General features: G+C 42.3%; 1 protein-coding gene across 3 annotated transcripts in view; it reads right to left on the bottom strand.

Annotated features, from left to right (window-relative positions):
- The window catches only part of SLC26A4 (solute carrier family 26 member 4), a 52,255-nt gene extending 43,583 nt beyond the window's left edge, over positions 1-8,672 (bottom strand). Inside the window, exons 1-3 of one of the 3 annotated variants that reach the window (XM_027071670.2) lie at positions 8,495-8,672; positions 7,563-7,729; positions 5,437-5,576 (exon numbers count right to left, since the gene is read on the bottom strand). In XM_027071670.2, coding sequence (XP_026927471.1) covers positions 5,437-5,576; positions 7,563-7,726 — 304 coding nt within the window. In that variant the 5' untranslated portion in view covers positions 7,727-7,729; positions 8,495-8,672. Of the gene's footprint in view, positions 1-5,436; positions 5,577-7,562; positions 7,730-7,843; positions 8,164-8,193; positions 8,452-8,494 lie in introns of those variants that run through there. The other 2 variants (XM_027071671.2, XM_027071672.2) reach the window with 2 other exon arrangements.
- Between the last annotated feature and the right edge of the window lie 18,267 nt (positions 8,673-26,939).

The following is a 26,939-nucleotide window of genomic DNA, read 5'->3' as shown; positions in this document are numbered from 1 at the left end:
TAGAATAATCTGTATGCAATCATTTTAATACATGAATTACAGCAAGAAATGGCAATAATCACTCATCCCAAGAAAATGGAGTAGAATGGTGGCTCCACAAAGGGAAGAAGGAGCAGGAGATAAAAACAACCTACTTTCTATGACTTTTTCCAAGTCTTTCTCAAGCTTCACTTCCCTACACTGGGCTCTGCAGTGTTTACAGGCCTGACAAAATAGGGACTTTTTCTGTTTTCATACAGTGTCCTACTTAGGGACAACCGCTACCCAAATATATTGTAATCAGCTTTATTACAAAGGAATTTGGTGCAACAATTTTGAAATCACACCATTTGTAAAGAAATCGAAGCCATCGGTTTAAGCTGTGGAATCTCTGTGCTGGCGGCCCTCATGTGCAGGATGGTGGCCTATGTCGACAATGGTGGTACTAACAAATGTTTGCAAGCATCTAGAAGGCAAAGTAGAAACTGGAGAGCAGTCTCCCCATAGTTGGGAATGAAGATAGCCCTAAAATGCCTGCATTGATCTTTTGCTGGCTGGTGAGAATTTTTTTTATAACACAAGTCAAAAAGATCCCATTATCCTTCTCAACAAGCGGTTTCTCAGTAAGTTGAGCCTGACCTCTCTGATGAGTTACTCTCCCACTCCTCGGCCATCCAGCCAGTGATGTGTCACGGACCGAGCCACCACTAGACACAATGGCACCCCCTCTGAAATCTGTTTTGAGTTCTCTCTCCCAAAACACATCCTAGGCTTTCAGCTCACCTACTCCAGAATCGTTGTTGCAACATTTCTGTGTCCTCATCTGTGTCCTCATGAGGCTTCAAAATCCACTCTCTCCCTCTCTTTGGTGCCCTCCTGTCTTCTCTTGCCTCCTGTCCATGTAATTTTGCAAACACTCCGAACTCCCTTGCTTCTCTCTCTCACCTTCCCTTTTCTTGTCTCGTAAAATCCCAGTCTGGTTGAATCCAAACATCCACCTTTTGGGTGACATTTGAGCATTTGAGTGGCTAGAGAAGCTGGACCAGAGACCAGATAATTTGCATTTGGGCTGACCCATCTCAAGGGAGATATGTGAACAGGAGCCCCACGTGGGGACTCCGGACTGCCTGGCGGCCCAACTCCACATCCTTGTTCTGAGCAAGACTCAAACCTCCCAAAGTTTCCTCAAACTGCTGCCTCCCCCTTCTGCACACAGACATGGTTCAGACATGAATCTCAGACTCCACCCAAAACACAGAATCCATAAAGAGATGCTCTGAATTTGCTTTTCACCATAATTTCAAACCCCTCTACACTTGCACCATTTTTTCTTTCTTCCTTTAAAAATGGAGGAAATCTCCCCCTTGTCTTTAAGGAGCAACCCTCCTACTTCTGTCCTTGAGCCCCATTCACATTCACCCCTTCTCACCACTTTTAGTTTCTCCTCCACCTGTTGGGCCATCAATGCCTTTCTCTACAAGGATATTCCCACTAGTTCCCAAATATGTTCTAGTATCTCTTCTAGGAAAAGAAAATGAAATCTTCCCTCATTCTACCTCCATCTCTTTACCTCTCTAGAGTTACAGCTATTTTTCTACTCTGGGTCACAGCAAACCTTCTCAAAAGCATTGCCTGTGTCCCACCTTTAAGCTCTCCCCTGAAGAGTATTTGACACTATTGCCCCTCTGTCCTTTTTTTTTTTTTTTTTTTTAACGTTTATTCATTTTTGAGAGACAGGGAAAGACAGAGCACAAGTGGGGGAAGGGCAGAGAGAGAGAGAGACACAGAATCCGAAGCAGGCTCCAGGCTCCGGGCTGTCAGCACAGAGCCCGATGTGGGGCTCGAACCCATGAATCATGAGATCATGACCTGAGCCGAAGTCGGACGCTCAACTGACTGAGCCACCCAGGTGCCCCTGCCCCTCTGTCCTTTTAAAAACAACCTCCCCTCTTGGCTTCTGACCCCACATCTCTCCAATTCTTTCTCTCCAACCTCCTGAGCCTCCTTATGTTTCCTTGTGGCCCCACCCCCCTTATCTTTCTGACCTCTGGATGGTCCAGCCATCTTCTCTTCCATCTGTCCCTTCTCCCTGGGTTGTCTCAGGCATTCCCACTCTTTTATATTTTTTTAAAGTTGATTTATCTATTTATTTTGAGAGAGAGAGAGAGAGGCAGGGAGAGAATCCCAAGCAGGCTCCCCACCCCCGCAGCAGTCAGCACAGAGCCTGAACCCCACAAACTGTGAGACCATGACCCAAGCTGAAATCAAGAAATTAAGGGATGGAGGTTAAACCCACTGAGCCACCCAGGTGCCCCGCCTCTATTTTAAAGATCACCTCTACAGCGATGCTTTCCTGATTTTTCTGTCTAGCTCAGACGTCTCCTCTGCTCTTCACACTTGAAGTAGCTCCAACTCAATATTTAGCATTTCCACTTAGAGATCTCACCTACATCTCAAACTTAGCATGTCCAAAAGGACACTCTTCACTTTCCATCCCAAACTGCTCCTCAGCCAGCCTTTGCCATTGTAATAAGTGACATAACCATCTACCCAGTTGCTCAAGCCAACAACCTTGGAGCCACCTGTGATTTTCATCACACTAAATACATCAGTAGACATCAGCGACTGCTGCTCCAAAATATATTTCAAATCTGTGTGGATCTCTCCATCTCCTGCCGATCTGGTTCCAGCTGACACACCTGTCCTCCAGGCTGGGAGGGGTGAGGCAAGCCAGGTGCCTGAGGCACAATACTTAAGGAAGCCTTCTGAGAGTCAGTGCCTCACTGTCTCATCCTAATCCCAGCCCTGCCCAACCTTATCTCATTCAGTTCACCAGCCGCCACCCCTCACGGCACCCACCCACACTAGAATTCTTGAAAATACTGAACTCCTTTTGGCCTTGGGCCTTTGTTTGGTAAACTCCCCCTTCTGCTCTTGTCATGACAGTCTCTTCATCCTCTGGGTCTCTGACTGAATTTAACCTAATCAGTAAGGACTTCCTTGACCATTCTATCTAAAATAAACACTCCAGCGGCGCCTGGGTGGCTGAGTTGGTAGAGTGTCCAACTCTTGATTTCAGCTCAGGTCAGAATCTCAGGGTCATGGGATCGGGCCCCGCGTCTGAGTGGGGAGCATGCTTAAGATTCTCTCTCTCCCTCTGTCCCTCTTCTCCACTTGTCCTCTCTCTCTCTCAAAATAAAGAAATAAACACTCCCTCTTCAAAGTAATCCATATTACAGAGTATTTAGTCCAACACAATGGATTATATCTATCACAATCTGTAATTACTTTTCTTTTTATCTTTTTATTTATTTAATTAATCCCTCTGTCTACATTCAAAAAGAACTCCATGAAGTCAGTATCTGTGCCTGTCAATAAACCATTTAATCCTCATGGCTGAACACCTGGCATCCGGAATTGGTTTTTAAATGTCATTAAGTGAAGGATGAATGAATGCATGAATGAACCAGGTTAGCCTCCCAAAAATCTCACCTTACAATGATAATTTTATAAAAATAAAAAAGATTTAATGGATTTCTCACCTATGGAAAAGGAGTTAATAATAGTTTTTGTGAGGATTAAATAAGATAATTGGCCAAAGCCAGCCTAGTGTCTGATACTTGATAGACAAAATTAAAAGTAGGGTTAATTCTTACAAGATACTTATCTATGAAAATTTGGGAGATATGGAAGTTGAAATATCATTTTTTGTATATAAAGATGATTCATTATCAAAAATGCAATTCAGTCCTCCTTTACCAAATGTTGCCATCTACTTTGTGCCAGCCTCCGTGCCAGGCACCAGCTACACAAACATTAACTTGATGGTCCCTGTCCCCCAGGAGTCACACAGAATTGCTCCGTCACAGCTGTTAAGAGTCCACAGTGCACATGCTCACGTGGCATCACCTAACTATGTACTGCCCAGCCCTACCTCCTCTCCCATCCTCCTTTGTGACTGAAAACCTGGTTGGTCAGGACGGGGCTCCACACGAGGGGCACAGAACATCCTCCTCTGTGGAAATCTACCTGTCCTGCTCTGAGTAATCTTGAGAGCCTTATGGGCAAAGGTTGGTTCATGACATTGCTCAACGACTATTACTAACTTCTGAAATAGTCCATTTTCAAGCCATCTTTCTACACACATCCCTATCCCATTCTACTTCCCATTATTTGGCAATCTCAGACTTAACCTTCCCAGAAGTTCTACTCTGACAGCTCAACCTCTAGGAAGCCATTCCCAATCCCCTAAGGCTGGGTTGTGAGCCTCTGTGCATGGTCACTTCTTAGGCCTTGTTGCCCTTGTCACAGCTCTTGTTGAATGGTTATTATCCACTTTCCTATTGGACCATGAGCTCCTTGAAAGCAGGTGGTACACCTCATTCATGTCAGCATACCTAGGACCTGGAGCATATGAGGTGCCCCATAAAATTATAATAAATAAATGATACTTCTGTTTCCATGGTCCAGGACTTTGTAGAGTTGGGGGGATAGCAGAAGCAAGGCAACAGGGATGGGGGCTGAGAAGAATGCCCACACTGCTATTCACCAACTATGCAACAGATTTCCAAGATGTTCATGGAAATATAGTATGAAGCCAGTTTAAAAACAAAACAAAACACCTCTGTTGAGACATTTTGCCAGAGATTAAAATAAGGTGATGGATTAAAAAAAGGAAGGAGGACAGAAAGAATGTTTATATATAACACTCCAGGCTAAAACACTTCCTTCACTTTCCCTTAAGCCATTAAAAAATTTTTTTAATGTTTTACTTATTTTTGAGAGAAAGAGAGACAGAGCACAAGTGGGGGGAGGGCCAGAGAGAGAGGGAGACACAGAATCCGATGCAGACTCCAGGCTCTGAGCTGTTAGCACAGAGCCTGACACAGGGGTCGAACCCACAAACCGTGAGATGCTGAGCTGAAGCCGGACGCTTAACAGACTGAGCCACCCAGGTGCCCCCCCTTAAGCCACTTTCAAATTGCAGGTCAAGGCCCATGTGTGGGATGCAAAATAATTTAATGGACTGCAATCATCATTTAAAAAATATAAGCAGAATAGAACAGGACAGAATAAAAACTATCAGAGCACATCACTTGTGGTGGGAGTAAATAACTATTTCACGAAACTTGAGATATGTGTGTGTGCAGATCACGATGTAATGTATATTTCTTACTGTGAGTTGTGGTCAATAGAGATTGGGAAGCTACTGCTTAGATGCTAGGACTCTAGTTGAAGCTATGTGGCTAGAGAAGCAGCAGGGTTTCCCAGGAAGAGAACTCTAAGGAAGAGGAGAAAGAGGCGAATCTATCCACTAAGGGGCTCTAGAGGAAAGACGAAGATCTCGAAGTGTAAGCAAACATTGGGTAAAGACCCCTGGGAGTCAGGAAGGAGTTACGAACTGCTGCTGGAGACTGTAACTCTCGATCACGTGGGAGCCAATTCACCAACACTTACCTTGCAGGGTGCCCACCAGGCCAGTACTAACTCCCGAGATGATGTCACTAAGCAGCCATTCCTTGATTCGGTACTTGGGGAGCCAGTCCAGGATGGGCAAGAGAGTCTTCAACACAGCCAGGCCTCTCTTTCTCGAACAACTGTCAAAGGGCAAGAAAATGGAGTTTCTAGTCCCGTCTCTGCCATTACCAACGGCAAAGCACAACGTTTGAGCTGGACCCCGCTGATCTTTACAACCGTTTAGAAAAAGAGTAAGACTTGCATGGAAAATACTAAGCCTCAAGCGCTTACCATGCTTTTGCCAAGAACTCTATCTACTCTTTTAAATGCACTGTGCTAGAAAACACAGGATTAAGTGTCCCCTCTCCTCTCCCACCTTTGTAATCCTCTGAAAAAATATCCCTACACAAGGGCCCATTTTCTAGACCAGCCACAGATCGATCAATGTGGAGTCTCTAAGTGGAGATTAATTTTCAGACTTCTAACCCAGGCGCCTTCTACTACTTGTTTGTCTTTAAAGAAAAACAAACATGCTCTGTTTATTTTGGCGATGCAAGCTCGGAGCCAGTGTATACAAAAATCTTAACATGATAAATGTATATATTTTGCTGTACCTCGCTACTTAGTATTTTTTTTTTTAAATTCAGCATGCCATAGACAAAAGAAAACAAATATTAAGAGTGTATGGACACTTAACAGGAACCCATGGGGGAGGGGAAGGAAAAAAAAAAAGAGAGAGAGATTAGAGTGGGAGAGAGCCAAAGCATAAGAGACTCTTAAAAACTGAGAACAAACTGAGAGCTGATGGGGGGGTGGCAGGGAGGGGAGGGTGGGTGATGGGCATCGAGGAGGGCACCTGCTGGGATGAGCACTGGGCGTTGTATGGAAACCTTTTGACAATAAATTTCATATATCAAAAAAAACAAAAGAGTGTATGGACATTATTAGACTCTTCATTCAACTAAATTATTTCAATTATATTTATGAGACAATTGGAAATTTTGATGTTCTCCATATTAAGCAATCCTTTTTTAGGTGTGATAAGGGAATTGTGGTTATTTTTTCTAAAGAGTCTTTAGAGATATATACTGAAATATATACAGATAAAAAGATACATTCTGTGGGATCAGCTTCAAAAAAAATGGAGTGGAGGCAAGTGGGTGGAAATAGAGCGTGGTTGTTGAAGCTGGGTGGTGGGTAAAAAAAGGAAGGGGGGGCTTCATTATACTACTTTGTCTACTTTTATATGTGCTTATGTTCTGTAATAAAAGAATTTTTTTTAATTTTTTTAACATTTATTTTTGAGAGACAGAGACAGAAGTAGCGGGGGAGGGGCAGAGAGAGAAGGAGACAGAATCTGAAGCAGGCTGCAGGCTCTGAGCAAGCTGTCAGCACAGAGCCTGATATGGGGGCTCGAACCCACAAACTGTAAGCTCATGACCTGAGCCGAAGTCGGATGCTCGACGGACTGAGACACCCAGGCACCCCTGTAATAAAAGATTTTTAAAAAGAAAGAATCTGGCAGCAACTGACAGTTCTAGTTTTTGTTGGTGATATCTAATTATGGATGGCCTGTTTGGGTTTAGAAAGTGATGGAGGTCTCCCTGGGGGTCCCACTGCCTGACAGGAAAGAACTTGGAGCACGCTGTGCTCTCCTGGGTTCCTTCCGTGTCTCCGAGTGGCATCCTGCCTAGAGGAGCTTGGGGCTTTCAAGGACTCCTGGTCAGGTGATGGCTTTACCCATCATCTCTTTTTAATTGAGCCCCTTTCTTCACTGTTCTCAGCCTGGCCTTCACAAGAAGACCATAGGAACCCTGTGTACCCCCAAGCGCACTTCAGGTGTCTCCATGAGAGGAGGGAGGGAGGGAGGGAAGGAGGGAGAGAGAGAGAGAGAGAGAGAGAGAGAGAGAGAGAGAGAGAGAGAGAGAGATGGAGCTCTCGGAACACACTCTCCCCAGAGAGGAGTTTCCGGGACTAGGGTCCATTCGGGCCGAGAATGATGGAGACACCCTGCGACCAGGAAGGACAGCAATGCGGACGGTAGAAGCCGGGGCAACCCGGCAGGGCTGCGCGACATCCCACGCCCGGTCCGCGCGCCCACACGCCCGGCCCGCCGCGGCCGCTACCTGCAGCCCTTGGCCAGACTCTCCCGCAGCGTCTTGCGCTCCTGCAGGCGCCGCTCGTACTGCTGCTGCAAGGCGAGCTCGCTGTAGACCGGCCGCGACACCACGTAGCTGCAGCTGTACTCGGGGAGCGGTGGCGGCTCCAATCTGCTGCCGGGCGCTTCCATGACCTGCGAGGCGGAGAGCGAAGAGGAGGGACGAGATGGAGCGGGGCAGGAGGGAGAGGAGGCGAAGAGGAAGGGACTGGAAAAGGCGACCTCCCGTTAGCTGTCACCCGGCCCCACCTGTTGCAGCCGATCCCGGAGCGCCCGGTCCGCGCTCTGCCGTCCTGGGCGCTCCGGGCCGCCACCCCCGGGCGCTCACCACCCGCCTGCAGGGGGGCACGTGAGGACCTTCGGGTCCCGTCGCTTGCACCTGCCGCCCGGGGCTCGCAGACTCTGAAGGAAGTGAGGCCGGCCTTGGGGTCTTCCGGAGCCCGACCCAGTCCCCACCCGCGGGCAGCCAGGGCGCTGTCCGCGTCCTGAAATCTCCCCAAACGCGGGCTGGATCCGAAGCGTGTACGGGGCTGGAAGGGGACTCTGTGAGCGCTCCTCTCAGGTCGCACCCGACCCAGGGCACGTCCCCAGGCGCGCACCTGGAGAGAAACACTGGCCCCCGGGCCGGGCGTGGAAACCCTAGGCCACGTTCCCCGGGTCCCGAGGCTGCGTGCACTGCAGGCAAATTCCAGCAGCGGGTCGCCGTTCTCCCGGGGGCAGAACTTTAGGGAGGTGGGGCAGACCTCTTGCCTGTTTTCCTAGCTCCCTTCTCGCTCTCAGCTTCTCAGAAAGAAGGCTGTACTGCCCCCTGCCCGCCTGCTCCGTGCCCCCACGCTAGTCCCTTCCGCAGCTAGCGCTGCCTCCCGGGAGTGGAGCCAGAGCCGAGTCAGGCCAGCTCACCTGTTTCGGCTGGTGCCCCGCCCGCAATGCCCCCGGGACGGCCGCTCCGGTGCCTTTATAGCGCTCACAGAAGGCAGGGAGACGTTTTTTATTTATGGAGCAACAGAGACACCTTAGTCGAAAAGAGGAACACAAAGGCAGCGGTCTTTCCCCACCTATCTATCCTACCGGGAAAGAAATGCTACTCCTCCTGCCCTGTTCTTTCCCTTTCCCGAAGTGGGAGGCCAAGAATCTTACTGGTTGTCACCAGGATCCTCACTCACCTCCCAATTACTAACGCGGGCTGCGAGGTCAGGGGGGGATAGGGAAACTTGTTACAGGAGAGCAGAGCCCTGGGTGGAAAACAGGACTGCTGGGAGCCTTGACCTTGGCTCCTACCTTGTGTGAATCAAGAAGCACCACAGTCTGGCACACAGCTCTCCTACTGCCCTGGGGTGGAGAGGAGGAAAGGAGCAGTGGCCAGTTTTGTATTTAATAAATGCTCTGTATTTCTAGAAAGTGTTTCTTCAGAAGTAGTGAGTGGCTGATGGTTGTAGAGGGTTCACAACTTAATCATACATTTTAGATACATTGTGTACACTCTTTTCTCTCTGTGTGTGCCTGTGTGTGTTACATTTCACAATCAAAATCAGGTGTCCAGGTGGCTCACTTTCTTACCCTGTCAACTGTTCGGTTCTATCTTTCTTCTCAGTCATCTGGGCAATCAGGGAAGGAATCAGCTGGACTAGACAGGAATGGAGACTAGAAAGAAGTGAGGGGAATAGGATCTACCCTACCTCAGCAGGCTTCTGTCTTCTGCTGGAATGAATCTTGCTAAAACTGACTAATGCAGGTGTAGATGAAAGATGGGAGAGTTTAGCAAACGGGTGGATTCTCGCCCTATCATCAGTATTCTGGAGTAAATGCAGAAGAGACTCCAAAACTATGGACCTTCTGGACACCAGCCTGCAGTTACCTACCTAGCTGGAACATACAGACCATGACAGTTCTTTAAGCTCCAGGAAACAGAACTCCTCTTGGGAGAACCCTAGTGTAAATTCCCTGTAATTGTATCCTACGAGGTCTGAGCATGTGCATTTTTCCTAATAAATGAATGAGTCAACAGCTTTCAACAGATTTCAGAAACTTACTTGACCCTTAAATAAGGTTAAAGGACACCCGGCTGGCTCAGTCAGAAGAACATGCAACTCTGAATCTCAGGGTCCTGAGTTCAAGTCCCACCCTGGGTGTAGAGATTACCAAAAATAAATAAGATTTATTTAAGATTACTTAATTACTTAAGATTACTTAAATTACTTAAAATAAAATAAAATAAAATAAAGGTAAGAACCATTGCAGAAGGGAACCAAAATTCTATCCATTCGCAAGGGAGGTTTTGCTTAGTTGATCCTTGAACAACAGAGGTTTGAACTGCACAGGACCACCTACCTATAAGTGGATTTTTTCCTCGTAAGTACAGTACTGTACTGTAAATGTGTTATCTCTTCTTTATGATTTTCCTAATAACATTTTCTTTTCTCTACCTTACTTTATTGTAAGAATGCAGTATATACTACATAAATCACACAAAATATGTGTCCATAGACATTCACGTTGCCCGTAGGTAAGGCTTCCAATCAGGAGTAGGCTGGTAGCAGTTAGGTTTCTGAGAAATCAAAAGTTACTGGAGGATTTTTGATTCCACGCGGCTGGAAACCCTTAACACTCATGTTGTTCAAGGATCAACTGTATATAACAGTGGTTCTTAACTAAAGGCTATTTTACCCCTCAGGGAACATTTGGCAATGTCTGGAGACATTTTTGTTGTCACGCCTGGGGGTATGCTACTGAGATCTAGTGGATGGAGGCCAGGGATGCTATTAAACATCCTATGATAGGGTTTGCTGTCCCTCTTAGGTTCTGTATGATATTCAAAATATACATCTATTAATAACTTGCCACACATACTAAACATGTACTAAAAATCTCTCTCCATATATATGTATATACATGTGTATATACAGAAAGAGAGAGTGCGCAGGCATTTTCTGTAAGTAACATATTATTGGATGTGTAACTCAACTACACTGACACAGAGGCAAGTATTTATCTTCAAGTAGATTCTGACTGTTTCCATTCTATACACCTTCACACATAGCTTTAAGCACCAGGTAAAACACTGTCTTCTGCATGAACATTCCTTGATGCTTTCAGTCAGAATTAATCCAGTCCCTTTTCTGAATTCTCTTGGCCCCTTATCTGATTTTCTCTTAAGATGCCTTTCACTATCTACCTTAGTATAGTATCATAATTCTGTTTTCATACAAGTCTTATCTCCCTCACTAGACCAAAACTTTTTTTTTTTTCAGGCCAAAACTTCTTGAAGGCAAGCACTATGCCTCCCTCAACCATTATTACCTTTTATAATGTTTTCTAAACAGATATACTTAGAACCCAAACACATTTCTTTTATTTATTTATTTATTTTTAATGTTTATTTATTTTGAGGGAGAGAGAGAGAGAGTGTGAGCAGGGAAGGGGCAGAGAGTAAGGGAGACACAGAATCCGAAGAAGGCTCCAGGCTCTGAGCTGTCAGCACAGAGCTGGATGCGGGCTTGAACCCATGAACTGTGAGATCATGAGCTGAACCGAAGTCAGACGCTTAACCCACTGAAACACTCTGGCGTCCCTGGTCTACAACTTCTCTAAAGACTTAAGTCTATGTCACCAATATCTTCTAGGGTGCCTAGAATTTCAAAGCATCAACTCATATCATTGTTTCCACAGTAACTCACCTAGATGACTCACAATTCTTAATTGAATTAATTTGGAGATTTTACACAAATATAAATATAGCCCATATCGCATCCCAGAATTTCTGCTCCCAGTTACTTGCTATTTTGAACACTTTTAGTCTGGGACAGTCAGCTCTGTGGACCACTTGCATCAGAGCTTAGTGGTGGTTTTGGCAGTGGTGGTAGTGATTCAAAGGAACAACAAAGTGGGGTAGAGGTTTCAGAAGGACAGAGGAGAAAATAGACTATCAAGTCAACACTAGAAGACAAGGGTTTAGTAACCTTCTTTAGAGAAGAGATTTATTCTTTGAACTGCATCTTTCTATGTAAGAATTTGGTTTAATAATCACACAGGGGCGCCTGGGTGGCTCAGTAGGTTAAGCATCTGACTTGATTTGGGCTCAGGTCATGATGCCAGGGTCATGAGATCAAGAGCCCAGTGTCAGGCTCTGCACTGGGTGTGGAGCCTGCTTAAGATTGTCTCTGTCCCTCTGCACCACCCTCCCCCTATAAATAAATAAAAAACAAAACAAAAATTATTAAATAAAAAAATAAAACAAAAATAAATTAAACATAATCATCACACCATAATAAGTGTTGCATATACCTGGATAAAGATATTACTTTCTTCTGTTAAATCCCTTTTCTAAGGAAGAAACAAATGGTGCATGGACAGAATAGCCTCTCCTTTACAGATTTCTATAAAAGTAGAGAATTGCATTTCTCATAGGTCTGAATTTGGCTGTCTTTTAAAAACAGAGAAGAGTAGGATGTGATAACAGCTTGCTCTCCCTGTCCAATTTACTTGTTACATTAAGCACCTCAAATTACTCATGTAGGCTTTACAAATCAAGTTTCACCTGGTTCACATAGAGGTGGGTGGTTCTTATTTATCAGAATTTAATCATTTCTAGAACTTCTTTCCAAAGAGATAATGTGTCACTTCAAAATAAATGTCAATGTTATTGTTACTTTCCAGCACTTATTTAGCCATTAATGCTGATTTAAAACGCATTTCAGGGTGCCTGGGTGGCTCAGTCGGTTGAGCGGCCGACTGTGGCTCAGGTCACGATCTTGCAGTTCATGAGTTCGAACCCTGCGTTGGGCTCTGTGCTGTCAGCTCATAGCCTGGAGCCTGCTTCAGATTCCTCTCTCTGCCCCTCCCCTGCTCACTCTCTCTCTCTCTCTCTCTCTCACTCTCTCTCAAAACTAAATAAACATCAAAAAAAAATTTAATGCATTTCTTATTTATCATTTAGGCATTTGGAGTGTAAGACAAACCCCATTATTGAATCTACACATGCATTCATTCAAGGATTTATTCAGCATTTATTAGTGCGGGCCATGGCCATAATGATAAAGAAGCATGGACACGGGTCTCCTATCTGTGGCATGCAGCAGATATCATATGGTCACAAAATGTATACACTATTTCACTGATTCTAAAATGCACATTTTCCACATGTTATCAGGACTCATCTTCCAACTGATGGTATGCTAGAGTTCAATTAACAGCATTTTTTTCGGGGGGGGGGCTTTTTTTGCCTTTTTTTTTTTTTTTTTTTTTTTTTTTTTACTCTTCTCTGGTCTAGAGGGCAGATTTGTGGTATAAATTTTTACTTCCTTCTTTGCGGACAACTTAAAAGTTCCCTAATAGAAGAACTACAAACTAATGGAAATGTGCAAACAATGCCCAAAAAATCTGTTTTCAAAAGCAACCTAGATTCTGATGTTTATCATCGTCTACCTTTGAATTGTAATGTGTGTAGCCTATTCATTATTTTTTTCGGTAGAACTGAATGGAGTCACTTCTGTTTGGAGGCAGCATTTGGAAACCACTGTTGTCTATATTTCAAACAGAAACATTGTTCATGTTTTAGGCTGGTGTCGATGATCAGTAGAAACTCTGAAAAACCAGCTCCCTTGGGAGAGTGGTCATTTTGGCTGGGAAAATCAACTCTAATCCTGAGCTTTTATTTTCCTTTTACTTGCTAACTTTCTCAAGACAATAGACGCTAAATTTCTGCCATTTTTATACACAAAAAGAACTTCAACTTTCTCTCACCTTTTCTGAACAACTGATTGGGCTTCTTTTTCAGTAACCATATAATGTCATATTCAATTGTTCTCTGTTTCCTGTATGTTACTTTTTTCCCTCTCCAGATATAAGATACGCTCTTTGAAGACAGAAAAAATATCTTATATGTCTTCTGTGGTATTAAAAAATAAGACATGCCTGTAAGTGGACAAGTTAAAAAATACATTAAATTAGCAAATAGCGATTACCTAATCATTGTCAAGCTTTCTGATTATTTCCTGCTTATCTTTTTTTTCCCCCATCTGTAAGTAAGATTATAATACCAGTCTTCTTTTGTATCGCTACACAATACCTTGGCAAATCATGGCAATGTAATAGTTACTGAAGAAATACTTGTTAAGTTATTGATTGCTTGATATGTAATGATAGAATACTGAGAAATTCTCAGGTAGGAATGAAAATAACTTAAAAAACTGAGAATCCATCCTTTAAAAAAATCGCTAAAAAAGCATTCTTTCTAAAACTGTGTGGCTGTGCATTCCAACTTAAAACAACTCTCAATGTTAATAAAAATTCATTTGTATATAGTTCAATAATACCTCAGTGGAGGAAGCACCACATTCTTGAATATGATTCCAAATTTGGCATGTGGTTTGGAAATTTGTCTCTCACTAGCATGAAATAATAGCATAGTTTTCTAAGCCAAAACAATTTGAGTTTCTTATTATTTAAATGTATGTAGCTTTTAATTTTTGTTTGTTTGTTTATTTATTTTTGAGAGAGAAAGAGCACAAGCAGGGGAGGGGCAGAATGAGCGGGAGACACAGAATCTGAAGCAGGCTCCAGGATCCGAGCTGTCAGCACAGAGCCTGACATGGGGCTTGAACCCACGAACGGTGAGACCATGACCTGAGCCGAAGACAGCCGCTTAACCAACTGAGCCACCCAGGTGCTCCTAAATGTATTTAGCTTTTAAAGTTAACCTTGCACATCTGTGGTTTGTCAGTGGGGGGAGAAAAGGGAAACTTGAGGAATGTTTCAAGTAAATGGTGATGTGCACTGTAGTCATGAGTTGGATGTTTAGGTACTTCATTCATTCATTCATTCATTCATTCATTCATTCATGCATGCATCCATCCATACACTTCTTTATTCATTCAGTGAGTATTTATTGAACCCCCTACTTGTATTAGACCCCATCTTAAGTGTTAGGGAAACAGCAGTGAGCAGGTTTGACAAAGTTCCTGCCCTCAAAGGACTTAAGACTCCCGTGGGGGACAGTGACTATAAGCGAATCAGTAAATCAGGTAATCTTCCGTTATGATGAAATCTATGGGAGTAATAAACAGAATGATGTCACGTGGAATTCCTGGTGGGGAAAATGCAATGAACCAAGAGCAGGAGGATTGCTTTGAATGGGGTGGAGAGATCTGAATTGTGAGGAGACAGCCTTCCTGGAAAAGGGAACCACAAATGCAAAAACCCTGAGTCAGGAAAGAGCACGCTGTGCTTGAGAAACGAAAAGGAAGGCAGTGTGGCTGAAGTCGAGATAAGGCAGATCTAGAGATAGCAAACTGGGAACACTCCGTAGGTATGGAGCAATTAAAACCAGGCGTTTAGGGAGGGGGTGGGAGGTGGACAGATAAAAAGGCCAGCACCAAACCCTTGAGAGGTCATAAAGGAGAATGAAAGGCCTCTTTTCTTCTGTAAAATGCAGATAATCCTTGAACTCAGGCGGAGGTGAGGGTTGGGGGTAGTCTTTGGAGAACTATTTTCTGAATAAAGTTTTGTTGGTAGCTATGTTTGCACTCTTATTTCTTTGGTAGCTGTGTTTTTAAATGACATGTATAGAGGGGGAAAAGTTAATATTTAGAATTTATTCAATTGTTTCTAGTCATTGCACATACGATTAATAACTTAATTTTGGGGGGACTGGTGGTGCCTCGCGCTCAGTAAGTTTTCCTCAGTCGTTAAGGTAACTCGTACAGAGCTGAGCAGAAATTGATCTGGACAATGACACCAATTGCTTTTGGTGGAAAACAACAGCCTATCATCTGAGACAGTTTATCTTTCTCTTTCTTTTTTCCTTTTTTTCTTTTTGGCTGGCTTATAGCTACTTTGCTTTATTAAGAAGGTGCTTTTTAAAATTATTTATCCCTCCTCTATTGAATTCTAAATTAGTGACACCACCATCCTAGAATCTATGAATTCTTCATTTAAAAGCAAATCTTAGGGGCGCCTGGGTGGCTCAGTCGGTAAGCGTCCGACTTCAGCTCAGATGATCTCACGGTTTGTGGGTTTGAGTGCCATATTGGGCTCTGTGCTGACAGCTCAGAGCCTGGAGCTGCTTCGGATTCTGTGTCTCCCTCTCCTCTCTGCCCCTCCCCCACTTACACTCTGTCTCTCTTTCAAAAATAAATAAACATTAAAAAAAAAAAGCAAATCTTAAATGTCAACGGGGAGAGAAAGCCTATCACCCCTAAAGGGACAGATTGGTGCAATGCGCAGGAGAGGAAGCTGAGGGAGGGTGAAGAGAAAGAAACAGAGGACTGGACCAGGAAGAGAGACCAGGATGGAAAATCATGGCGACATTTCCACTGGTTGCACAAAATTACCCAGTGTGTTCTGATTTGAAAGCTGACTTGACAAGTAACTGATTTTGAGCATAAGCATTACCTTGAGGTGGATATTATCATTCCCATTTCATAGATAATTACACACAGAAAGGTTAAGTAATTTGTCCAAGGTCACCCAGTTTGGCTGAGCTGGAATATATAAACCTAAGCAGTTTGGCTCCAAAGCCCACCTTCTTAATTTCACCTTTTAAAAAAAAATTTTTTTTTTTAGTGTTTATTCATTTACTTTGAGAGAGAGCACAAGAGGGCTGGTAGCAGAGGGGCCAAGAGAGAGGGAGAGAGAGAATTCCAAGCAGGCTCCGAAATGTTTGCACAGAGTCCTCCGCAGGGCTCGATCCCACGAATCATGAGATCATGACCTGAGCCGAAATCAAGAGTCAGACGCTTAACCGACTGAGCCACTCACGTGCCCCCCTAACTTCCACCTTCTTAAATTAAGCTCTCCAGGGCTTTGGCAACGTCAGCTCTCCTCATCCCTATATATAGAATTTCTAGTCCTATCTTCTTCCCCCATCCCAGGCTTCATGGTTCCTGTGCTAAGTTTCAGCTTTTAACTCTTCTCTTTTGATATAATATTTTAAAGCATGATAAACACAGACAATAAAATACTATGGGATAGTAACAAAGTGGGTCAATATACATGGACATGGAAGGAAACCCAAGATGTACTATAGATGCAAAAAAGACAAAGTTCAAAAAGTGCGTATAGCATGCTCATGGTTGTATAAAGGAATGGAATATACATTTGCATAGGATATTAATCAGAGCCTTAGCAAGAAGGAGATAAGACACTATGATAGAGTTAATAAAGAGACTATATATAAAAGTGTAGGCAGGTCAGGGAAACCAACCAGGCAATGGTGAAACATTTCAGGGCTAGCCTGGGGACCTGTCAGCTGTCTACTGTCTGAGAAGACAACTGTCAGCAATCCCAGCCCGAGGGAAGAGGGGGCGGGAGCTTCGAGCACAACCCAGAGCCTGGAGAGGGCCTGCCCAATAAGAACTGGGGCCCTTGATAGAGGCATGGAAGCACTGCTAATTCCAGGCCCAACAGGGAAGGAGCAGGGGGAGTAAATATCCGGACTTCTCCCTTTCCTACCTCTCATCTTCTGCTGGTTGGATCTTCCCCACCCCTCCGTTTTTCTGTTGTCCAAAGCCTACTGGAAGAAGCCAGACAGCTAAGGAGCCAGACGGCTTGTTCGTTGCTCACAAGGTCAGTCCTCTGGGCACAGAGCAAAGTGGAGAAAGAATAGTGAGGGGTGAATTGACAATATCTCTGCATATAAGCATAGAGAATGTCTAGAGAGATTCATCAGAAACTAGGTTCTGATGGAAGCAAGAGACTTTTTAAAGATACATTTTATTTTTAGAAAAGTTTTTGATTTACAAAAAAATGGAAAGGATAGTACGGGAAGTTCTCATATTTCCCCTGGCCAGTTTTTCGTATTAGCACCCTAAATTTGTAGAGTATATCTGCTGCAATTAAAAAGCCAATATTGATACATTATTTAACTAAAGTCAATAGTTGGTTCAGATTTCCTTGGTTTTTACCAAACATTCATTTTCTGTTCCAGGATACCACATTACCTTTAGTCTTCTTATCTTCTTGGGCTCTCTTGGCTTTGACAGTTTCTCAGACTTCCTTTGTTTTTGATGACCTTGACAGTTTTGAGAACTATGGCCTAAGTATTTTGTAGGATGCTTCTGAACTGGAATTTATCTGATTTTTCTCATACTTAGACTGGTGTTACGATTTTTTGGGAGGAAAACCATGCAGGCCAGGAGCCATTTTTATCATATCACATCAAGGATAGACAGTATCAATATAACTTATCATTGTTGATACAGTGTTGACCTTGATCAGCTGGATAAGTTAGTGTTTGTTAGGTTTCTCCACTTTCAAGTGACTCTGTCTCACCCTACTCCCTTTCTATCACTGCACTCTTTGGAAAGAAGTCACTATATGTAGCCCACACTTAAGGAGTTAACCCCTCATCTCCTTGAGGGTGGAATATCTACATAGATTACCTGGAATTCTTTTGTAAGAGAGATTTGTGTCACCCCCTCATTTATTCATGTATTCAGTTATTTATGTCTGTATGGGATCATGACTATTTTATACTTTGTATTAGAATCTAATACTACTTTATTTTGTTGATCAAATTATTCCAGCTTTGGCCTTGAAAGCTCTTTCATTTGGCTCCTTGTGCCCCTCTGACATGTCCCCACTGATGTAGGGTGGTTTTATGTTTTTGGAGCACTTCCTTGCTTTCTGGAATTGCAAGATGCTCCAGGCTTTTTTTTTTTAAGATTTTATTTTTAAGTAATCTGTACACCCATCATGGGGTTCAAATTCACAACCCCAAGATCAAGAGTCACATACTTTATCGATTGAGCCAGTCAGGTGCCAGTCTAGGCTGATCTTGTATATTTCCTGTACCAGTCCTTAAATCTGCCATTTCTCTAAGGAACCTTGCCCAGTTCCTTTTATTGGGGAACACTATTAGAAACCAAGATGTAAGCAATAGGTGTGCTCATTGCTGCTGGGATGTCATTGCTGATGGAGCAAAGAAATATATATATGTATGATGAATATGTAACATTTTTTATATTATAAAAATATTATTTATATAAACATATCTAGAGTACTTTTATATGTAACCATCTGTATCTCTGTTTAGTTAAACATAAGTTCATACTAATGAAGAGACTTTTTATTGTACACTATTTTGAACTTTTTGAGGTTTTTAAAAATTGTATCAACATGGTAGTTTGTCAATCATTTTAAAAAGAAATAATATGCTGTTTGAAATGTCCTAGTGGTAAGATAAATTGTGTGTGTGTGTGTGTGTGTGTGTGTGTGTGTGTGCCCCCCCCACATATATATATGTATATGTATATATATGTATATATATGTATATACATATATGTATATATATGTATATATGTATATATGTGTGTATATATGTATATACATATATGTATATATGTGTATATATGTATATATGTATATATATGTATATGTATATATATGTATATATACATATATACATATACATATATATATGTGTGTGGGAGGGGCACACACACACACACACACACACAATTTATCTTACCACTAGGACATTTCAAACAGCATATTATTTCTTTTTAAAATGATTGACAAACTACCATGTTGATACAATTTTTAAAAACCTCAAAAAGTTCAAAATAGTGTACAATAAAAAGTCTCTTCATTAGTATGAACTTATGTTTAACTAAACAGAGATACAGATGGTTACATATGTATATATATATATATGTATATATATGTATATATATACATATACATGTATATATATATATGTATATGTATATATATACATATATATACATATATATATGTATATATATATATATAAAACCTTATTAGTTGTGGATTACCAGATGAGTAAGTTCTATTGAAAAGCTGCATATATATAAAAATTTTGTGAATCAATCTTTTAAAAATATATTAGGGAAAAACATATTAGGGGAACTGGGTGATTAAAATAATTCATGTGAGTTATTCTTTCATAAAAAATGATCTCCCTATGAATTTGTATGTTGCATGAGTACTTCAACACAGTCAAAATGGAACTAATTACCTTCTTTCAATGCGATTCTTGAATACGCTGCTCTTCCTGAATTTTCCATCTTGGTAAATGGCATCCCATCCATCTAGTTGCTCAAGGCGGGAACTTAGGAGACTTCCTTGATTCTGTCTTCTTTGTTGCCTCTGATGTCACCCTATTGTCAAGTCTACTTTTTAAACATTTTTAAAGTTTATTTATTTATTTATTTTGAGAGAGAGACAGAAAGTCATCAGGGGACGGGAAGAGAGAGAGAGAGATAGAATCCCAAGCAGGCTCTGTGCTGTCAGCACGGAGCCTAATGTGGGGCTTGAACTCATGAACTGTGAAATCATGACCTGAGTTGGAGTCAAGAGTTGGATGCTTAACTGACTGTGCCACCCAGGAGCCACTCAAGCCTACTTTTTAAATAACTCTCCAGTTCCTCCACTTCTCTCTATCTCCACTGCTATTGCCTGAGTTTAGGCCAGGATTATCCCCAGGGCAATAGCCCCCTAATGGTTCTCCCTGTTTCTCTTCTTGCTCTATTCACAAGTTATTCTTCAAACTAGCCAAAAACAGTTGTAAAAATGTAAACCTGGTCAGGTTCATCCTTAGCTTAAAATTTCTCCAAATGACTCTCCATTGCCTTCTTCTATGCACCCATGATACTGATTGAGCTCTCTCTGCCTTGGAGGCTTGTTTCTTCCTCGTCTTGGGACTCCTTCCCCTCTTCACCATCCCTAGCTTCTGTCTTGGTTTCCTTGCCCCCTTTGTGGAGGCTTCCCTAGTAGCCGAAGGCCAGGGTCAATGTTTTTCCTACCCAGGTTTTAGCACTCTTAATATGCATGCACTTACCACACTGAAGGGTGCTTGTCTCAATCTGCTATTCAGATTCCATATGATCTTTAGGATTATATGTGAATAGTACCTAGCTCATAATGTTGATGTGAGAATTAAATGCAATTCCTGGCACATAGTAAGCCCTTGATAAACGTTAGCTATTATGATTGAGTTTTGGAGTCTGGGGAGTAGTTTGAGTTAGGTCTTGGTATATTTTGAGCTTCATTTCAAAAAAAGGTACGTGAATGTATGTATATATGTTATTTGATGTTGCCAGGAATAGCTAATTTTATCCGTCAAAAATTTCTTCCTAGCACGCTCTTTTGAGTCATGGATTTTGGCTTTTAAGTAAGCTAAAGGTTGCTAATTGGGAGAACGGCCAGAAAAACTTCTCCTCAGCTTTTGAATCACATGTTGAACAAATCTGGCATCACAAGCATCAAGCTGCCTTCTGTTTCTAATCATTTTTCTTTCTAATTTAGTTTCTCCCACCAAAAGGGATTATAATTGATTTTCACCACAGAGTCCATGGAAGATGTCACAAGATGTAAAGGCAATTATTTTCAAGTAGATGGAACCCATATTTGTGAGCGTCCCCACTGGCTCTGTCCCAAATGCTAAGTAGTAACAAGACTTTCCTGGATTGAGACGGTGTGTTGATGATCTGAGGCAACTGGCAAAAAACTTGGCTAAGAGACTATTCTTCTTTCTTCTCACCTACCCCTCTGACATTCTTTAAAACAACAACAACAACAACAACAACAACAACCAACCAACCAAGAAAAAAAAAAACAAGAAAAAAAAAGGCAAGTAGCAGCATCTTATTTATGAAAGCCTCTCTAAGAGCATACTGGTCAGTGGTCTGGCCCACGAAGGCTTGAATCCAGGTCCTATCTCAAAATAGACTTCCCTTAGAGAAAAGCACTCTCCTTCCTAAATTACATGTTTCCTTCCTTTCATCTCTTTGCTTCCCAATATCTCCCCTCCTTCCCTTTCTCTAACTGGCAGACAACAACCTCCCTCCTCTAGAGTTCCCATATTTGACTCTTTCCACCATTCTTACTGTTGCCTAAACCTAGGCATTTGTTTCTGCTTTGAAACTCCCATAAAAGGAGGGCAATCTGGAAATGACTTTTTGTCAACACAAAAGCCAATATATTGTAAAGTAATAAACATTTACAAAAAGAGGAAAACTGCAGCTACAGCAAAGAACAAAAATCAGGGGCAATGCCGTTCACTCCTCCTCTGTGTCTCCCCCAAATCAACACATCAAGCCTTCTCTAGGAAGCCTCGCCAGCATCTGCCTTGGGTTGAATGCTCCTTCTTCCTTGGAGATCTCACTATACTTTTATTCTGAGTAACATTTGACATCATCTTGTAGTCGTGCCAATTCCTTCTGTGTGTGTGTGTGTGTGTGTGTGTGTGTGTGTGTGTTGCACTCCCAGTAGAAATAAGTTTCTTGTGGGCTGAAGCTTATCTCTGAGATTCTGGGCAAGTTTCCTAACCAATTGCACAAGTATAAGGAAGTAATAATCATTTATCACATTGTTGTGATAATTAAGTACAGTGAGAGAAGTTTCTAGACCACACTAAAGTATTCAATGGTTAGTTTCTTTGTTTTTCTTCTTTGGTTTTGTGGTCTCCTCCATGGTGACCATTGCTGTCCAATGGGAAAGGATACACAGCACTGACTCAGCACTGGATTCTGGGTTTGAGTCCCATTTGTTAGGGAATTCTGGAAACATACTTCATCTCTCCATGTGTCATTTTCCTTGCTGGCAAATTGGGGATAATAATGGTATTTACTTCATAGGGTTCCTGCAATAATTAAATGAGGAGTAGGTAAAGCAATTAGAACCTAGCACATGGTGAGTACTCAGCAAATGTTGGCTGTTATTATTAGCACAATGCTCAGTGTAGAGTAGGCGCCTAAAAAATACTTAGGATGAATTGGAAAAAAATTCATAGCACAGTCCTTTTAACAAACAGATCAGCTGGGGTAACCTTCGTTGCTATCCAATGGTTGTCTACTTTTCTATTTAGTTTGCCAATTTATCTTACACCTGGGCCTTGTAAACCATTTGGGGGACCAGTTCAAATTGCATTCAGGTCATAAAAATCAAAAATTGTTTGGAAGACAAAAGCCAGAAGGAATTAGTAAGTGGAATTATAATCAAATAGGAAAGGTGTTCAACGTGGGTGAATGAGAGATTCCCACTGGTATACATCTTATTTAAAATCTTAATTAGAGTTCTGGAAAAAGCAAAGTCATATGCTAATGTAATGTTAATATAATTACGTTGGGGACAAATGGAGATGCTAATACGGGCTGAGGACCACTATAAAGAAATCTAAAATAAAGGCTTTTTTTCTTCTAAAGAGCTCGTAATGTATTACAAACAATGTCACTAATCTGAATCTAAGTATTTCCATAAAAGTAGAATAGCATTGTGCATTCAGTAATATTGCTTTCTTTCAAAAAAGTGTTTTTAATTGTATCTGTGTTACAATGGGAGGAATCACCTAGCTTACAGGGGGAATAAGATAAATAGAAATCCTCAGTCCTTTCTGCCAGGTTCCCTTTCCCAAAGGTGACCACTTTTCAGATCCCGTAACTGATTCTTTGATGTGTACGTCCACATCTCTACATCATATGCATGCATTTCCATTTATTTTTTTCAGTTTTCTTACCAGATGGGATGAGGAGTTAGCTCTTTCCTGTGTTCCCACTACTGCCAAACCCCTGCATACTACGTTTCTCCACCTCCTGAGACGGGGTCATACTTTTGGTTTGAATCATAGTGATATTCACATTATTAGAATTCTATTTTCTATTCACAAAGGAGCTATGTGGTAAGCTTTTTATTTCCTGGGACTTCCCCCCCCTCCCTACCCCAGTGTTCCCTTAGTTTCAGTTGTCTTGGTTTTTTGTTTGTTTCTTTATCTTGCGTTATTTGTTTGGTTTGCTATGACCACTAATGCACATCACTGTGTAACCCCAACCCTCCTCCAGCATAATGGAAGTCTTCTTTCAATATGCACATCACGTCAAGTATTTGATTAACTTCATCTTGAAAAAGCCTCTCCCACGGTCATCTGAACTGCTTCACAGTCAGAAATCTGCCTTCCCCATCTTCCTGTGCGTTCCCTCTGCCTGTCCCCTGCGCACATCTTTTCCTGCCTCCTAACTTCCTCTCTGTTGGTTTATTCATCCTTTAGATGGAGCACATCCTCTATCCACCAGCTTCCTGACGAAGGGTGTGTGGGAGGGAAAAATTTTGAGAACTTGCAAGCCCGAAAATGTCTTTATTCTTTGCTCATACTTGATTTATAACATGATTGAGTTCAGGATTCTGGGTTGGAAATGATTTTCCCTCACAATTTTGAAAGCATTGCTTCATTGTCTTCCGTCTCCCAGAGTTCCTTCGGAGAAATCTGAAATCGCTTAACCTTTATGCTGTTAAATAACAAAAATTAGACAGTAAATTCTGAGGATCTAGTTGACTTTATTGATTCATGATTTGGGCAGTATCCCATCTTAGCAAGTAGAAGGGAGATCCAAGGGACTACAGGAAAGGAAAGGTTTTCAACGTTAGAGAGGGAGCAGATAAAAGGAAATTAGCAAAGAATCCATTGTTTTAGGCAAGGTTGCCCTCCTAAGGGGACATGAGGGGGTCTATCAGTAAATTTCCTCGTGCTGATGTGCAATTCCCATGTTAACTGGTTAAAGGTTACATTTCTGGGGTTTGAAACCGTAGTTAGGCTAGGTATTAAGTCTTAGTTTACAGACTTGGGACTTAACCTAAATGACATCATTTTGGACCTATGGTTTTCTTGTAAATGGTGTGTTGTGCTTTTTTGCTGGAAATTTGTAGAATCTTCTCTTTGAACTAAGTTCCGTGGTGTGGGTCTATTTTTGGGCACTGTGCTAGGAATTTGGTGGGCCCTCTTTCTACTTTTCCCTAAGGGCTTTTATTTACTTTCTCAAAGAAATTTTTGGGGCGCCTGGGTGGAGCAGTCGGTTAAGCGTCCGACTTCAGCCAGGTCACGATCTCGCGGTCCGTGAGTTCGAGCCCCGCGTCAGGCTCTGGGCTGATGGCTCGGAGCCTGGAGCCTGTTTCCGATTCTGTGTCTCCCTCTCTCTGCCCCTCCCCCGTTCATGCTCTGTCTCTCTCTGTCCCAAAAATAAATAAACGTTGAAAAAAAAATTTAAAAAAAAGAAATTTTTGATAGCTTCCAATTCTGATTTCACAGGTGTACTGAAATAAGAACCCATGGCTTTCCTCTGAAGACATTAAGGGTTTAGTTGTTATTTAAATTTTTTTTTAATGTTTATTAATTTTTTGAGAGACAGACAGAGTGTGAATGGGGGAGGGGCAGAGAGAGGGAGACAGAATCTGAAGCAAGCTCCAGGCTCTGACCTGTCAGCACAGAGGCCCGATGTGGGCCTTGAACTCACAAGCTGTGAGATCATGACCTGAGCTGAAGTTGGGCACTTAACCAAGTCACCCTGGCGCCCCTGTTATTTTTTAAATGTACATTTCTTCTTCCTGCACAGTTTCTATTTTCAACATAGGTTTTTTGTTGGTTTTTTTTCTGTTTTTTGGTCTCTATGTTTTCATATTAGGGGCTCAGATCTTCTTGTGCTTGATTGCCTGCCCTTACTTAAAAGTTGGGGTCTCCAGAGCACCCTGGGAGCTCTGAGTGTGTGTGATATCCTGTAGGGTGAGCTGGCTGGCTGTTTGGTGGGGAACCCCTAATGTTGTCACCCTTGTCAGCATCATTAGGTCTTTATATTGGGCCGGATAGATTCCCATCTAGAGAAAGACTTGGTCTTCTGCCTGGAAGACATTGGCTGCTATCAATCTGGGTCGAGCAAGTTCTGCAAGTTAGCATGCATACATCATTTACTAACTCCTCTGTTTTCTGTGTATTACAAAGACATTCTGCTGGCTCCTCTTTAAAGATGAAAACTGTGTTCTGCTGGGGCGAGGGAGGGTAATCACCAAGGAGTGTGCAAGAAGAGGGGGCATCTAGAAACCTGCCGTCCTTTGTCAGAAGGAGCTGGCCAATTTCCTGAGCCTTGATTATTCTGCAGTTTAGGTAGAATCTGTTCTCAGCTCTTCCCTCTGAGGAAACCACTCTTCATCATTTCTGGTAAGGCAGCCTTACTTGCTCATCGGTTCTGTAGCTTTTAAAAAGTTTCTTCACGTGCTCACTTTATCCCTGTAGGTTTATGCCTTAAAAAGCCCCCCTCTACTACAGTTTCAGTGCAGTTGAAGAGAGAGTGAAAGCATGTGTTCGATTAGCTATCTTTTTGCAATTCTGCTTTCTTTAGGTGAAAATCCTACATCTGATATTTTCTAGTGTTTGGAGAATTTTGCAGTTGCCTTCAATTGGAGGAAAACCAAAGGCAGCATTTGGGCATGCCGAGCTTAGAGTTCCAGCTTCCTTTCAATTCTGAAATGTACAATTGTGTTTTGGCTTCCCTCATGGATCATCTAACTAAAAATAAAAATTCTTAGGGTACTTGAGTGGCTCAGTCGGTTAAGTGTCTGACTCTTGGTTTCAGCTCAGGTCATGATCTTGATGTTCGTGGGTTCAAGCCCTGTGTGGGGCTCCACGTTGACAGTGCGGGTCCTGTTCTGGGTTTTCTCTCTCTGTCTCTCTCTATCTTCCCCTCCCCAGCTCCTGTGCTCTCAAAGTAAATAAATGGACTTTGAAAAAAAGAAAGAAAAAAAATTCTCCAAATTGAGAACCAATAAAAAGTTATGAGAATCTGATTGCAAAAAATATTTTCAAAAGTACTTGGCACTCACGGGGCACCTGACTGGCTCAGTCGGTAGAGCATACAACTCTTGATATTGGGGTCATGAGTTTGAGCTCCATGTTGGGCACAGAGATAACTTTAAACAAAAAAAGGACTAGGCACTCAAATAATTTCCTATATTCTAATCCCCAGAAACAGTAAATATGTAAAGTCATGTGGCAAAGAGGAATTAAGGTAGCAGATGAAATTAAATTAGCAAATCAATTGACTTTATGATGAAGGAATTATCCTGGATTACCTGGGTGGACACAATACAAGGGCTCTCCTCGCTCTCTTTTTTTTTCTTAAGTAGGCTCCACACCCAATGCGGGGCTTGAACTCACAACCCAGAGATCAAGAGTCGCACATTCTACAGACTGGGCCAGCCAGGCACCTCTAGTCACAAAGGTTCTTAAATAGAAAGAAGGAGGAAGAAGGTCAATGTCAGAGTAATGTGGTATGAGAGAGACTGACTGAAAGTCTCAAAGACATTGCTGGCTTTGAAGGTGGAGGAAGGGGACCATGAGCTAAGGATACAGGCAACAAAGCCATGCAAATTTGGAGAAGGCGAGGAAACAGATTCTCCTGTAGACTCCCCCAAGAAGGGAGCAGCCTTGCTGATGCTGAGTTTAGTCCCATCACACTCATCTCAGACTTCTAACCCCCCAAATTGTAGATAGTACATTTGTGTGGCTGTAAGTCACTTAATTTGTGGTGATGTGTTACACCGGTAACAGGAAACTAACATGCCTACT

The sequence above is a fragment of the Acinonyx jubatus genome, chromosome A2, assembly GCF_027475565.1.
Source record: "Acinonyx jubatus isolate Ajub_Pintada_27869175 chromosome A2, VMU_Ajub_asm_v1.0, whole genome shotgun sequence".
Taxonomy (NCBI): domain Eukaryota; kingdom Metazoa; phylum Chordata; class Mammalia; order Carnivora; family Felidae; genus Acinonyx; species Acinonyx jubatus.
Note: the sequence above shows the minus strand (reverse complement) of the source record. Positions and strands in the feature narration are given on the sequence as shown.